Raw genomic sequence first — 13,271 nt, 5'->3', positions numbered from 1 at the left:
AAACCTAAAATTTTTTGAGATTTTTATTTATTTTTATTTTATGTATATGTGTCTACCTCAGTGTACAGCCATGAGTGTCCAGTACCCAAGGAGACCAAAAGAGGGAGCTAGATTCCTTGGGACTGGGATTACAGACTGTTGTGAGCTGCCGTGTGGCTGCTGAGAATTGAACCTAAGTTCTCTCTGCAGGAGCAGCCAGAGCTCTTAAGCCATTGAGCTACGCGTATTAAGCTTTTATGTCTTCATTAAACCTTTATCCTCCTTTTTGAAAATCCAGGATTTAAATGCACTGTAAATAAGCTATCCAAATGTATTGTATTATTCCTTTTAAAAGGTTAAGTTATTTCAGGTTTTAAAATATACTGAGGTGGCCTGAAGAGATGGCTCAGTTGCTTAAAGTGTTCGTTACTCTGTCAGTGTACCCCACACTACTGTAGCATTGGGGGATCTGATACCCTCCTGGTGTTTGTGGACACACACATACATATGCGCGCGCGCACACACACACACACACACAGGCACATACATATAAATAAAAACAAAACAAATCTTTAAACAATGTAAAGTACTTTGTTCTCATTGCAAATAAGATTCTGAAATAGATACTCTGTATCTATAGGAAAAATTTTCTCCCCCTGTGTTTATCATATAGATAGCTATTAATTATGTAAAACATGTCCAGCTTGATATGCACAAAAACAAATTGAGAAAAAAATAGCTACATTTTGCAAAATGTAATTAAAAAGTATTTTAGAAGTCTCACAGGTTTAGAGAAAGGAGCATGAACAGAGAATAGAATTTAAATCCAGGTAGCAGAGCTGAGAAAGCACACCTGAGACAGCAGACTTGAGGTGCCGTGTTCCTGAGCTGAGTCACACTGAGTCCTTCTTTTACTAAAAGATTTATTTTTTAAAAACACTTACCCGTGTTTTTTGTTTGTTTGTTTGTTTTGTTTTTTTTAAATATGAATGGGTATTTTATCTGCGTGTTAAGTCTGTGCACCACATGCATGCAGTGCTGGAGGAGGCCAGAAGAGGGCACCAGATCCCCCGGAACTGGAGTTACAGCCTCTGAGCTGCCCTGCCATGTGGGTGCTGGGAACTGAACCTGGGTCCTCTACAAGAACAGAAAGTGCTCTTAACCACTGAGCCATCTCTCCGGCCCTCTAAAGTTTAAATTCTAAGTTGTAAATAAAACTGCTTTTGCTTTCTTTGTGCCACTTAGCCAAGTAAAGTCAATTTAGAATGTACAATTTATCACCGCAAGTTAAAGTAACCCATATGGGAAAACCATAGAATTTACTTTATTCCTTCAAACTACAAAATACATTGAAACAATGTATTATGAATGCTTAAATTTTTTTTATTTAAAATGGCTGCTTTAACCTACTCCTTTAATATAAATATTAAACAAAATAAAGGAGCCTGTGCTCTGTGGCTGTGTGTTACTATGTAGTCTCACTTGGAGAGAGGGTCCTGTAGTTAATTCCTGTAGAAGCCAAGGAGTTGGATCTCTTTCTTCCTTTAGTTTTAGACTGATTGCAATGTATGCATACCAAGAATAGCTAAGCAAATATTTTCCTTCTTTTCTGCTTGTCCTGCTAGCCCGCCCTTCAACTAGAAACTCTGTAGTGTATCTTTCTTTAAAAAAAAAAAAGAAAGAAAGAAAAAGAAAAAAAAGGCATCTCCTGCTGCATTAACTGTGCTGCAGACAGTAAAGCCACGTGCCATTCTGCTCTGTCCCATCACGTGCTCCCCCAGCCTGGATCTCAGCTGAAGAGCCAGCGCCTCCCTTCCCCCTCCTCCCCTCTCCCTCCTTCCTTCCCCCTCCTCCCTTCCCCCTCCTCCCTCCTTCCTTCCCCCTCCTCCCTCCTTCCTTCCCCCTCCTCCCTCCTCCCTCCTCCCTTCCCCCTCCTCCCTCCTTCCTTCCCCCTCCTCCCTTCCCCCTCCTCCCTCCTTCCTTCCCCCTCCTCCCTTCCCCCTCCTTCCTTCCCCCTCCTCCCTCCTTCCTTCCCCCTCCTCCCTTCCCCCTCCTTCCTTCCCCCTCCTCCCTTCCCCCTCCTCCCTCCTTCCTTCCCCCTCCTCCCTTCCCCCTCCTCCTTCCTTCCCCCTCCTCCCTTCCCCCTCCTCCTTCCTTCCCCCTCCTCCCTTCCCCCTCCTTCCTTCCCCCTCCTCCCTTCCCCCTCCTCCCTTCCCCCTCCTCCCCTCTCCCTCCTCCCTCCTCTTCACCCCATCCCTTCCTTTTCTCACCCCTGTTCTCTTCGGTGAGTGTCTTCAATTTTTACAGAAACTTGACTTTGAAAGCCCCTCAGAGCCCACAGGTGTTCTGTAACCTCAGCAAACAGTGCTTTAATTCTTGGTGTTCAAGTTTTGTGAATAAAACACTTTCTTTTCCACAGTCACAAGTCAAGAGTTAAAGGTTATCTGAGATTAAAAATGACTTACTTACCTAAAACCAACGGCTCGGAAGAGGAGAACGGAGATCAGGTTGAGGAATTAGAGGTAAGAGTCCCAGAAATAATTTGCTTAAGCTGAAAAGGGGCTATCTGACTTCTTTCTACATACTTGGTAGAAAAATAATAATGTTCAGAGAAACTAATGCATGCGGTAAAAGTCACCAGGACGGTGATTTGTCCAAATGTTCTTTCCTCTGAAGATATTTTGGGTTGTTTGTTTGTTTTTGTTTTTTGAGACAGGGTTTCTCTGTGTAGTCTTGGCTATCCTGGACTCTCTTTGTAGACTAGGTTGGCCTTGAACTCACAGCCATCCACCTGCCTCTGCCTTCCGGGTGCTGTGACTAAAGGCGAGCGCCACCATGCCCGGCAGCTGAAGATCTTTCTATAGAATGGTTGCTATTGTTAGACCTAAGGGTTGGAAAATAGGAAGTACGATATTTATCAATGCAGGTGTTTATCATTGCATCGTTGGCTGTTTCTAGTTTTTCAAAACCCTGTCCTAGTCTCCTTTAGAATAAGAAGATGATTTAGTATTTATAAAGCTAAATATATAGTCATTTCACTGTGTTATAATTACTACAATATGCTTTATAATATATATTATAAAGGGAATCTCAGGACATGTAATTCTTCTTGCTTTTCTGGTCCTATTTCTTGGAAGTAAATATAAGACCATGGCTTTTTTTTTTTTTAATTGATGACAAGATTAACAGAAAGTTAACAGAGCTCCACACATCTGGGTACATGGAGAAGAGAGTTTCAGGGTTCAGTGGGCTTTGGCAACTGAGCCCCAGGAGCAAGCTCTGTTCCCCGCAGCCATGTGACCTCTGGTTCTATTAGGCTTTTCTTTTGTGGGAAGCAGGGCTCACCAGGTCACCTTTAGGGTTTTTTCCCTGTGTTTGAAAAAATAAAATCCGCCTCCTTTCTGGGGACCCCTCAGAGGCAGAATTCAGCAAAAAGTACCACCATCTATTCAGCCACACATAGTGTGTGTGTGTGTGTGTGTGTGTGTGTGTGTGTGTGTGTGTGTGTGTGTGTCACCCGATTGTTCTGGAAGGTTCTCTGTTGTGTGAGCTTTCTTCACAGGCTTGTCTTCCTTCAGCTGAGGGTCTGCTCTGATCTCCGTAAGAGCTATGAAGCCAGGGGACCTCTATGGGGTCTGGGCTCTAGCTCATGTGCCTTGATAAAGAATGTTCTAGAGCAGAAAGTGAATTGGCAAAGCTTTGGGTACTTTTTTAATGCGCTAGTGAGGTTTTGCTTTGTAAGGGAATGCCTGAGATTAGAAGGAAGGTAATTTCTCCTATAAATCCTAGACTACAGATGACCCCTGATTTGGTGACTGAAGCTTGTCACTGACCCTCTTTTACACACATCCACCTGCTTGGTCACCCTTTCTTTTGATCTTTATTTTTTTTTCTTGTAATACTTTTTCAAATATGTACTTATTTCCTTTTTAATACTTTATTTGCTTGTTTGTCTATTGCATGTGGGTGTTTGGCCTGAATATATGTTCATATGTCATGTGTGTGTGCTTGAGGCTCATGAGGATAGAGGAGGTAGCTGTTTTACATCCCCCAGAGTTACAGACAGCTGTGAGCTACCCTGTGGGTGCTGAGAATTAACCCAGGTCCTCTGGGAGAATGGTCAGTGCTCTTAACTGCTGAGCCATCTATCTCTCCAGCCCCTGTTCATATTCATTAATTCATTAATTCATTCACACTCATTCATTTTCCCTCCCTCCCTCCCTCTCTCCCTCTTCGTGTGTGTGTGCCTGTGCCTGTGTGTGTTCTGTGGTACACTGGTAGAGGTCACAGGACAGCTTGTAGGTCTCAGGAACGGCACTTATCTTGTCATAGGCTTGGCAGCAAGTGCCTTTGCCCCTGGAGCCATCTCACTGGCTTGAATTTTAAGCTGTCAAGAGGTTTTTGACGGTATAAATGTCAGTACATGGCGTTGTGGCTCAGAGGATATCTTGCTTTGTGAAATTCTGTTTGAAATGAAAAGCATCTGCTGTGAAGAAAAAAAAAAGACTTTCCTCGAGAATTTAAAAATTCAGCAGGATTTTGTTCCTTAGGAACCTGCTCCAGGCTTTGCCTGCGCTCAGCTCACAGGCACCTCATTCATGGCTCGCTTCTGTGGTGCAGACTGGCTTTGCCTCATGCTGTGGCCTCCCATCGCAGTGTTTGGATTCCCTCAGAGTCCACCTTGTAATTTCAGGAGATGTAAGCGTGTCGTTTATTTACAAAAAGGCCAAGGAATTCAGACACACAAGTGTGCTTGTTTGGCCTCTGGGCAGCCAGAGACCAGAGAAGTCTCGCCTGGTCCTTTGACGTCTAGTTTGTGACTAAATATTTAAAATTCTGCTATCTGAAGAAAACAATTGTAATTTTGGAGGGAAGCATGCCCTGGGCGGCTTGCGTTTCTCAGTACAGTGTGGCTATGAGTAGCAGTTGTGTGGTGTGGCTTCTGCGTTGTTTGCATCTCAGGGTGAGCCCCATGAGTTTTACAAGATTAGGGTAAAGTGTTTGTCTAAGCACTTTGTACTTGCCTTCTGGCCCCTCTGACTCCATTAAATTGTAGGTATTTGCATATTGGCTTTGAGACTAGTAATTAGGATTCCTTGACTTGTAGAAAGTTTTTTATGAGGAAAATAGATAATCCATGTTTCTTAGGGAAGAATTCTACCCGAAGACGGAAAACATTTTTCCCACTACTGTTTGAGGCACAATTGTACTTTCTCAAACTAGGAACCATTTTTTAAACCCCAAGTTACACGGACAACACTAATGCAGGTCTTTAAGAGAGAAATACACAGCCGGGTGGTGGTGGTGCACACCTTTAATCCCAGCCCTCGGGAGGCAGAGGCAGGTGGATCACTGTGAGTTCGAGGACAGCCAAGGCTAACACAGAGAAACCCTGTCTCGAAAAACCAGAGAGAGAGAGAGAGAGAGAGAAAGAGAAATAACATTTTCAAAGAAATATTCATGGGCCAGGGCTCAGTGTGCAAAGGCCTTATGACACAAGTTTGAGCTCTGTCCTCAGAACCTACGCGCTAGCATTCCTTAACAAGATGGCAAAAGACAAGGAATTGCACAGAAGCCTGAGGGCCGGCCAGCCCAGTGTGTACGCTTCAGTGGCAGAGATAACAAGAGGACCCTGCACGGGGAGGTAGAAGGGGGTCCTCTGACTCCACATACATGCTGTGCATGCATGCACCCTTACACATACACTCACGTTCTCCCTCTCACATGCAGTCACACACATACGCGTTCTCTCTCTGTCCCCTCCACACGCACAATACTCTTGCTCCCCCTCTCACATACTTACACTCAAACTCATATACTCTCTCTCTCTCTCTGTCTCTCTCTCTCTCTCTCTCTCTCTTTCTCTCTCTCTTTCTCTCCCTTTCTCTCAAGCACATACTCTCACATACTCTCACTCCCTTCCCTCACACTCAAACTCACACACACACATAAGAAATAAAAGTCTTTGGTACTATTTCCTAGCTCTAAATAGTTTTATGTTCCTTTAAAAAAAAAAGCTTACACTCTTAATTGTGTGTGTGTATGCTTGAGTTACATGCAGTGTGTGCATGCAGGTGCCTGTGGAGGCCGGGGCCATCCTGTCTCCTGGCACTGGGCTCAGAGGCTCTTGTGAGTCACCTTTGTGGATGCTGTAAGCTCTCTCTCCTCCTTCTCGCCACCTGATGGGGGTGCTGTAAGCTCTCTCCTCCCTGCCACCTTCTTTTTTCTCTGTAGTCCTTCGTATCTTATTTCTTATATTCCTTTCAGTAAATTCTTTTTTTATTGATAAATTTTATTAATCTGAAAGGAAATTAGCCATTGGCTACATTCGGTAAAGAAATCTCGGGCTTAAAGAGATGGCTCGGTGGTTAAGAGCACTGACTATTTTTCTAGAGGTCTCAGGTTCAATTCCCAGCACCCACATGGTGGCTCACAACCATCTGTAACTACAGTTCTAGGGGACACAATGCCTTCTTCTGCCATTCGTGGGTACTGCGTGAATGTCATGGCATACGTGCAGGCATAACGTCTAAGCACAAAAAATGAATGAATGAATAATTGATAAAGGAGATCTTGAGCTAAACTGTCCACACAGATCACACCTTCTGAGACCAAGGCCGGGTGATGCAGTTTGACTCTCCATAAGGCAGCATGTTATGACCATATGCAAGATAGGAAAACAGAACAAAAAATGAAGGTGAAGTAAGAGAGGAAAGAAGAGAATAGAATTTGAGCTGTGGGGGGAAATGAGGCGTCAGCTCACGTAGAAGTGAAAAGAAAAAAGAGAGGACAAGTGAGGGGACTTACTTTACTTCCCCTGTCTGTCCCTGCCCCCTCCATCCCCTCTTCGTCGTCAGCCCCTCCCTCCCACATCTCTTCTTGGCCCCTGTTGTGGGGTGCAGCCTTCCAAGGATGGAGCACGCTCTTCTTCCCAGCCTGTGTCTCCCCACACACGCACTGCCGCCATAGGGAGCAGAAGCCCGCGGTGTATGTGATTGTGTTTATCTGTCACGGTACCAAGCGCTTTTCCAGTTTGACTTGTTTGACTTTGGTTTAGCAGGGTTTGCGCACATGTATGTTGATGGGTTTTTAGGTCACGTCTGTAATTCTTCTCTTCTGTGCTTTCTGGGTTTGCAGTCATATTAACAGCTTCTTGCTCTTGCAATGTCTTGCTTTAAATTTTTTCCAAATTTGTTCTAATGCTCTTTGGGTTTGCTTTTAGCATTTGATTATTACTCAGTCTGTAGCATATCCTGGTGTAAGTTACTAGTTAGGGATCCAAATTAAAAAATTTTTTTCTCCTATGGCAAGTGCCCATTATCTTACTGTGTCCCCCACAGATTTAAAGTTTGTCTGCTGTAGGCTGAGTTCTGTTCTTTCGGCAACTCCCAGTCTGTTGTGAGCCATGTGTGCCGTTCAGCGCTTTCGCCTGCAGCACAGAGCGCTTTCTCTTATAGACCTTCTCCGTGCATCTCTCTTGTCTTGTTTGCATGTGGTGTTGGGGAGGGAATAGAGGGACGGCTTCATGCAGGCTAGGCACACGCTCTGCTCACTGAGCTACACTCCCTGGCCTCCTGTTAGGAGATAACCTAAAATTTTTATTTTTTTCTTATTTCTGTGGGGGTGGGGAGGGAGAATATGTAGGTGTTAGTGCTTGAATGCAAGGGCCTATGGAGCCCAGAGGTGTCCGGTCCCCTAGAACTGGAGCCGCAGGCAGTTGTTAGCTACCTAACAGGGGTCTGGGAGCCAGATTCAGACCCTCTGCAAGAGCAGTGTGTGCTTAATCACCGCGCTCTCTCAAGCCCCTGCAACAGGGTCTTTTAATATAAAAGCACGTCATCAGTAGTTAATACCTTCTTCACTTAATTCCTTACTTTAACTACCTTAGGGCTTTATGCATTTTCCTCTCTTTTTAGTCCTAAAGACATAAATTCCTGTGAACTTCTTTTTAAAAATCCCTTGTTTGGCTCTTTTATGGTCTGGCCACAATGTCCTGAGTCCAGGGAAGAAATAGGAAATGCAGACACAAGTATCCGAGTGATGTGGCCATCCCCACACACGCCTGTGTGATGAGTGTTTCTCGCTTCTCTCCTGTCTCTGTCGGGCCTCTCGGGATTTGCCCTCAGCTGACAACTCTTACTGTCTCTGGTGTTTGCTGATTTCCACCATAAGCAAAGCCTTTCTTTGCGGGAGAGGTGATGGCCAGCAAGGCCCCTGTCCTCCCTTCCTCAGCGGCCTGTGCCTCACAGTGGCCAGCGACAAACTGGTTTCAGTTGCGTTTCTCGTCTCCTCAGCACCTTCCAACCTCACGTCCTGTTCTGTTATTTAAAGGGTTTAGGATTTGGTTTTTGTTGGTGGTTTGTTTTTTGCTGGGGTTTGGTTTGGTGTTTTGTCCTTTTTTGTTTGTTTGTCTGTTTGTTTGATATTCCAAGCTTTTTGAAAATTTTTAAATCACTCCCAAGCAAAACTGAAGTTTAGCATTTTTCAGGAAATTCTTGGATACAAAGTATTCACGTTCTGGCTTTAAGAGATGAGCATGCTCACTCTGACATGAACTCTGGTGCCCCAAATTTGACCACGTCCTGTTGGTAGGGAGGCCTGGTGGCACTCAGAGAAAGGATAAGCAGGCTACCAGGATGAGACTTGATAGACTGTGACCATATGGTGGGGGAGGAGGTCCCCTTCTGTTACAGATATAGGGGAGGAGAATAGGGTGAAAGTGGGAGGGAGGGAAGGAGGAACAGGAGGGTACAAGTGAGGGGATAACAATTGAGATGTAATCTGAATAAATCAATATTTTTTAAAAGCCAAAAAAAAAAAAAAGATGAGCATGCACTAATTCTGTTTATGCATAATTTCTGGAATCGAACATGTGAAATTCTTTAATTTCTTTTATTTGTAATTTATAAAGTTTTTTTTTCCAGTCAGGCAACAAATTAATTACTTCCATTCTGTTTTTCAGCCTGGCTGGGTTGTTTTGGACCAACCAGACGCTGCTAGCCACTTGCAGCATCCACCAGAGCCCTCTCCTCTCCCTCCGGGGTGGGAGGAGAGGCAGGATGTCCTCGGAAGGACCTACTACGTAAACCATGAATCTAGAAGGACACAGTGGAAAAGACCAAGCCCTGAGTATGTGCCGACCCGGTTATGTTTTCCTACTGCTTTTCATGTTGATGTGTATCTTGAATAGGCTCGTAGTGGTATAGAGCTCCAGTAGGTAACATAACCACTGAGAAAGTGCTACCTTAGCTGAGATTCTTTTAAAAAGTGATTTGATAACATTTAAAATTATCTGGGTGTCAGCAAGATGGCTTAGTGTATGAAGGGCACCTAGCCTAACCCCCCAAGTTTAACCCCCAGGTCCCATATAGCGGAAGGAGAGAACAGGTTCCCAAAAGGTGTCTTCCTACCACCACATGTGTGCCGTGCTATGCTTACACCTAGACGCACACGTAACGTACACACACAGAGAGTAAATAAATTAAAAGTAAATTAAATGTAAGAAAACCCAGAATATTTTTTAAAAGTTAGTTACTGGTGCAGCTGCAGCTCGGTTGGTTGGTAGAGCACAGGCCTCCCATGCAGGAGGCCCTGAGCACCAGGCACCACAGAAAACGGAATATGCTGCTGTACCCAAGTGCATGTACACATTACAGGAATATTTGTGGTAGGCTATTAAGATATAAAGCTTCTAAGCTTTTTCCTGCAGTGTTTTAGTAGGTGCTGCTAGAGCTTGGACCTAGTGTTTTATTCGTGCTACGCAAGCACGCTGCCACTGAACTATAAAACCCCAGTACCTCACTTTTAAAATATCAATTATTTTTCAATTATAGAGGAACCACTAATAAGCATCCTTTATTAAACACCCTTCTCCTGTTTGGACAGTAGGCACAGACCTTCCCACATGTACAGAGCAAGGATGGATTCGAGCGCCTGTCTCCTTAGTGACTTAGTTTAAAACTGTACAGTGATCTCATCTGGGTTTAGAGGTTTAGCTCACTAGTACACTGCTTGGCTAGCAAGCTCAAGTCCCTGGGTTCAATTCCTGGCATGAAAACAAACGAGAAAGCCAACAAAAACTGCACATATATTTCCAGATTGTTCTCGTTCCCGGTGTTGTATCTTTCTGTTTTCCCTCTCCTGTGGCGCCACATACTTACAAGTTTTCTTACTAGTCCATTGACCTCTCGACACTGTGCATCTGATATTTCCCAACAACCTTGGTTCTGTTTGTTCTCAAATCTCTCGAAAGTAGAACAGTGGTCACCCTCTCTGGCAGAGGCATCAAGATTGCAGGATCACACAGACTGCAAAGTGGAAGATTCTGTTGTCTTTGACAGACAGACAGGCCTGCCACTTTCACTGGCCCATGTCCATATGCAGGTGGAAAAAAAACTTAAACATTCCTTAGAACTGTTAGTTACATTGATATTTTTATCAGCCACAACAGAGTAATCAATGAGGGGGTTGGGGGTGACGGCTATGGGCAGAGGGGCAGTTAGACGCAGCTCTCCTGCTCTGCAGACCAGTCTTATGGCCGTAGTTGGTAATGTTGTGTTGAATATTTGTAAAAGCAAATGAGGTTGTCAGATTTTTGGAGCCATGCAGAAGTACCAGACGGGTGAGTGATAAATGTGTCCAACACTCTACTCTGCTTATCACGCAGCCATTACGATGTGTGTACCTATGGACCACACAGTGCTCCAAATTGTCTAGTAGCCTTTCTTTCTTAATTCTTGTTTTATTTTGTATGCATGGCTGTTTTGCCTATGTGTATGTCTGTATAGAAGAGAGTGTGAAAGCTCCTAGAACTGGTTTTGAACCACACTGTGGGTGCTGGGAACTGAACATGTGTCCTCCAGAAAATGAGAAGCCAGTACTCTTTGGTTTTTTGAGACAGGGTTTCTCTGTGTAGCCTTGGCTGTCCTGGACTCACTCTGTAGACCAGGCTGGACTCGAACTTCCAGAGATCTGCCTATCTATGACTCCTGAGTGGTGGAATTAGAGGCACAAGCACTGCTAAGCAATAGTTATATTTTTAAAGAACTGGCTTTCTGACATCAAACAAATTAATATTTTGGGGGGCAATGAGATGATGACTCTGTGAGGATCAGTAGGTGCAGGCAACCTGACAACTTGAGCTTGACCCCCAGAATGAACAAGGTAAAAAGAGAGAACCTAGCTGCACAAGCTGTTCTCTGATCTCCACGCGCATGCCCTTGACACATGCGTGTAGACACACATAATACACAAATAAATGTTTATAAAAATTGTATTAATATTTTTATTACTGCACATGTGAATAAAATTCCAGATTTGATAGCCTGTTTATATTACACAGGAATAGCTGGGGTAGTATTACTCAGAAATGCCTAAGGTTTATACTGTTCCTGGACTTGGATCCCTAATCTGTAAACTTTGAGGCCTGCCATCGCCTTCAGCATGTTCTCGTGGAGAGTACTGCTCCCTGTTAATAGGAACAGTTCTAGAGCCAGGCGGTGGGGAGCACACCTTTAATCCCAGCACTTCAGAAGCAGAGGCAGGCAGATCTCTGAGTTAAAGGCCAGCCTGGTCTACAGAGCAAGTTCCAAGACTGCCAACTCTACACAGAGAAACCCTGTCTCAATAAATAAAACAGAAAACAGACCAATTCTACCTGTTAGTCATTTCATGGGGTGTTATATGACCATAGAGCTGCCTTTGGTTTTAATAGTGAGTGAGTTACAGAGTTACATGTCAATGCTGGTTAGTTTTGTCAGCTGCGAGTTGACTCCGTCAGATGTGCCTGTGGACATGTCCGGGGGGCATTTTCTTGATTGATAATTGATGCGGGAAGACCCAACTCACTGTGGATTGTGCCATCCCTGGGCAGGTGGCCTTGGTTGTATGAGAAGCCATTGGGAAACAAGCCAGTGAGAAGCACGCATGTGTGGACATGCACACACATGCACACACACACATGTACATGCGCACACACCTGCCGCCATGGCCTCTGCTTCAGATCCCACCTCCAGAGTCTTGCCCTGCCTTCCCTTCATGGTAACTGGAACCTGTAAAATAAAACAAACCCTTTCCTCCCTGGGTTGCTTTGATCAGTGTTTTATCACAGCACACTAGGACAGCATCCTAGGCACAGCGGTGAACTAAGTCTCAGCTGTTAGTTACACATTTGCACAAGACTTCCTACTTCCAAGGCGCTTCCCTGTGCCCCAGGCCCCCAGACCAGCTACCAATGTGCTGACAGTAGGATCAGCATATGGAAATAGCTACTTTCAATCTAAGCATGTACTAACCGCAGACACTAACTGTGACAAGGCAGGAGTGACGCCTTCCTAAACTTCCGCCCTAGGGATGACCTCACCGATGCTGAGAACGGAAATATTCAGCTGCAGGCACAGCGAGCGTTTACCACCAGGCGCCAGATAACGGAGGAGGTGGATATTGCTGACAACCGGGAGTCCCCTGAGGTATGGGCCCTTCCCTCATCCCCGTTTCCAGCACGTTTTAAGCAGTGGATGAGTGTGGATTCTGTTCTTTTTAGAATTGGGAAATTATACGAGAAGAGGAAAACGCAGTGTATAGTGGTCAGTCACCTCCGTCGAGCCACGTAGATTCACAGGCTCACCTTGCAGAAGAGTTAGATACCAGACTCGCTGTGTATGGAAATCCCGCCACCAGCCAGCCAGGCACCGGCTCAGTAAGATGGCTTTGTGATTTTATATCCTCCCACTAACAGTATGGAGTGGAGCACAGGCAACCCTCGTGGTCACTGTCGTCTCAGGGTCCCTTGGTGACCAGAAACGCTGAGGCCAGAGGCCGTGTTTACTGCTCACTTCACACACCGTCCGTGAGAGTTGTCAGGGAAGGCAGTGGGTTTTGACTGCTGGGGTAATTTTAAAGGAGGGTTAGGGGAGACAGGCATTTGCTCTGGGTGGCTTCGGAAAGTGGGGGCAATTGTGTGCTTGGGTGTCTCAGATCTCATGTGAGGTGACACTGGCTCGAAGAATAGCAGAGAAGAGCAGGCACTGACTTGCCAGGACATCACCACTGTTTGCCGTTTTGTGGCTTAGCGAGCGTTATCTTTTGTCTGTGTGCGGACACAATTTAGAAGGCAACTTGGATTTGCTGTGGCCGTACTCGTGCGTGCCAGGCCAGTTCCTGGGCCGTGCAGACGCTTGTCCTGATTATATAAGTTGAAGACTTCTTTATTTTATTTTATTTTATTTTTTAAGATTGTGTGTGTGTGTGTGTGTGTGTGTGTGTGTGTGTTAATTGCATGTACATGTACCATG

At 45.0% G+C, this 13,271-nt stretch overlaps 1 protein-coding gene across 1 annotated transcript in view; it reads left to right on the top strand.

Annotated features, from left to right (window-relative positions):
* The window catches only part of NEDD4 (NEDD4 E3 ubiquitin protein ligase), a 94,249-nt gene that overhangs the window by 52,708 nt on the left and 28,270 nt on the right, over window positions 1-13,271 (top strand). Inside the window, exons 9-12 of the mRNA XM_084752891.1 lie at window positions 2,399-2,501; window positions 8,942-9,108; window positions 12,329-12,446; window positions 12,521-12,676. Of these exons, the coding sequence (XP_084609017.1) occupies window positions 2,399-2,501; window positions 8,942-9,108; window positions 12,329-12,446; window positions 12,521-12,676 (544 nt within the window). The remainder of the gene's footprint in view (window positions 1-2,398; window positions 2,502-8,941; window positions 9,109-12,328; window positions 12,447-12,520; window positions 12,677-13,271) is intronic.

This window comes from Acomys minous (assembly GCF_964271855.1).
Source record: "Acomys minous genome assembly, chromosome: 13".
NCBI classification, from domain to species: Eukaryota; Metazoa; Chordata; class Mammalia; order Rodentia; family Muridae; genus Acomys; species Acomys minous.
This window is presented reverse-complemented; position numbering and strand designations above follow the sequence as displayed.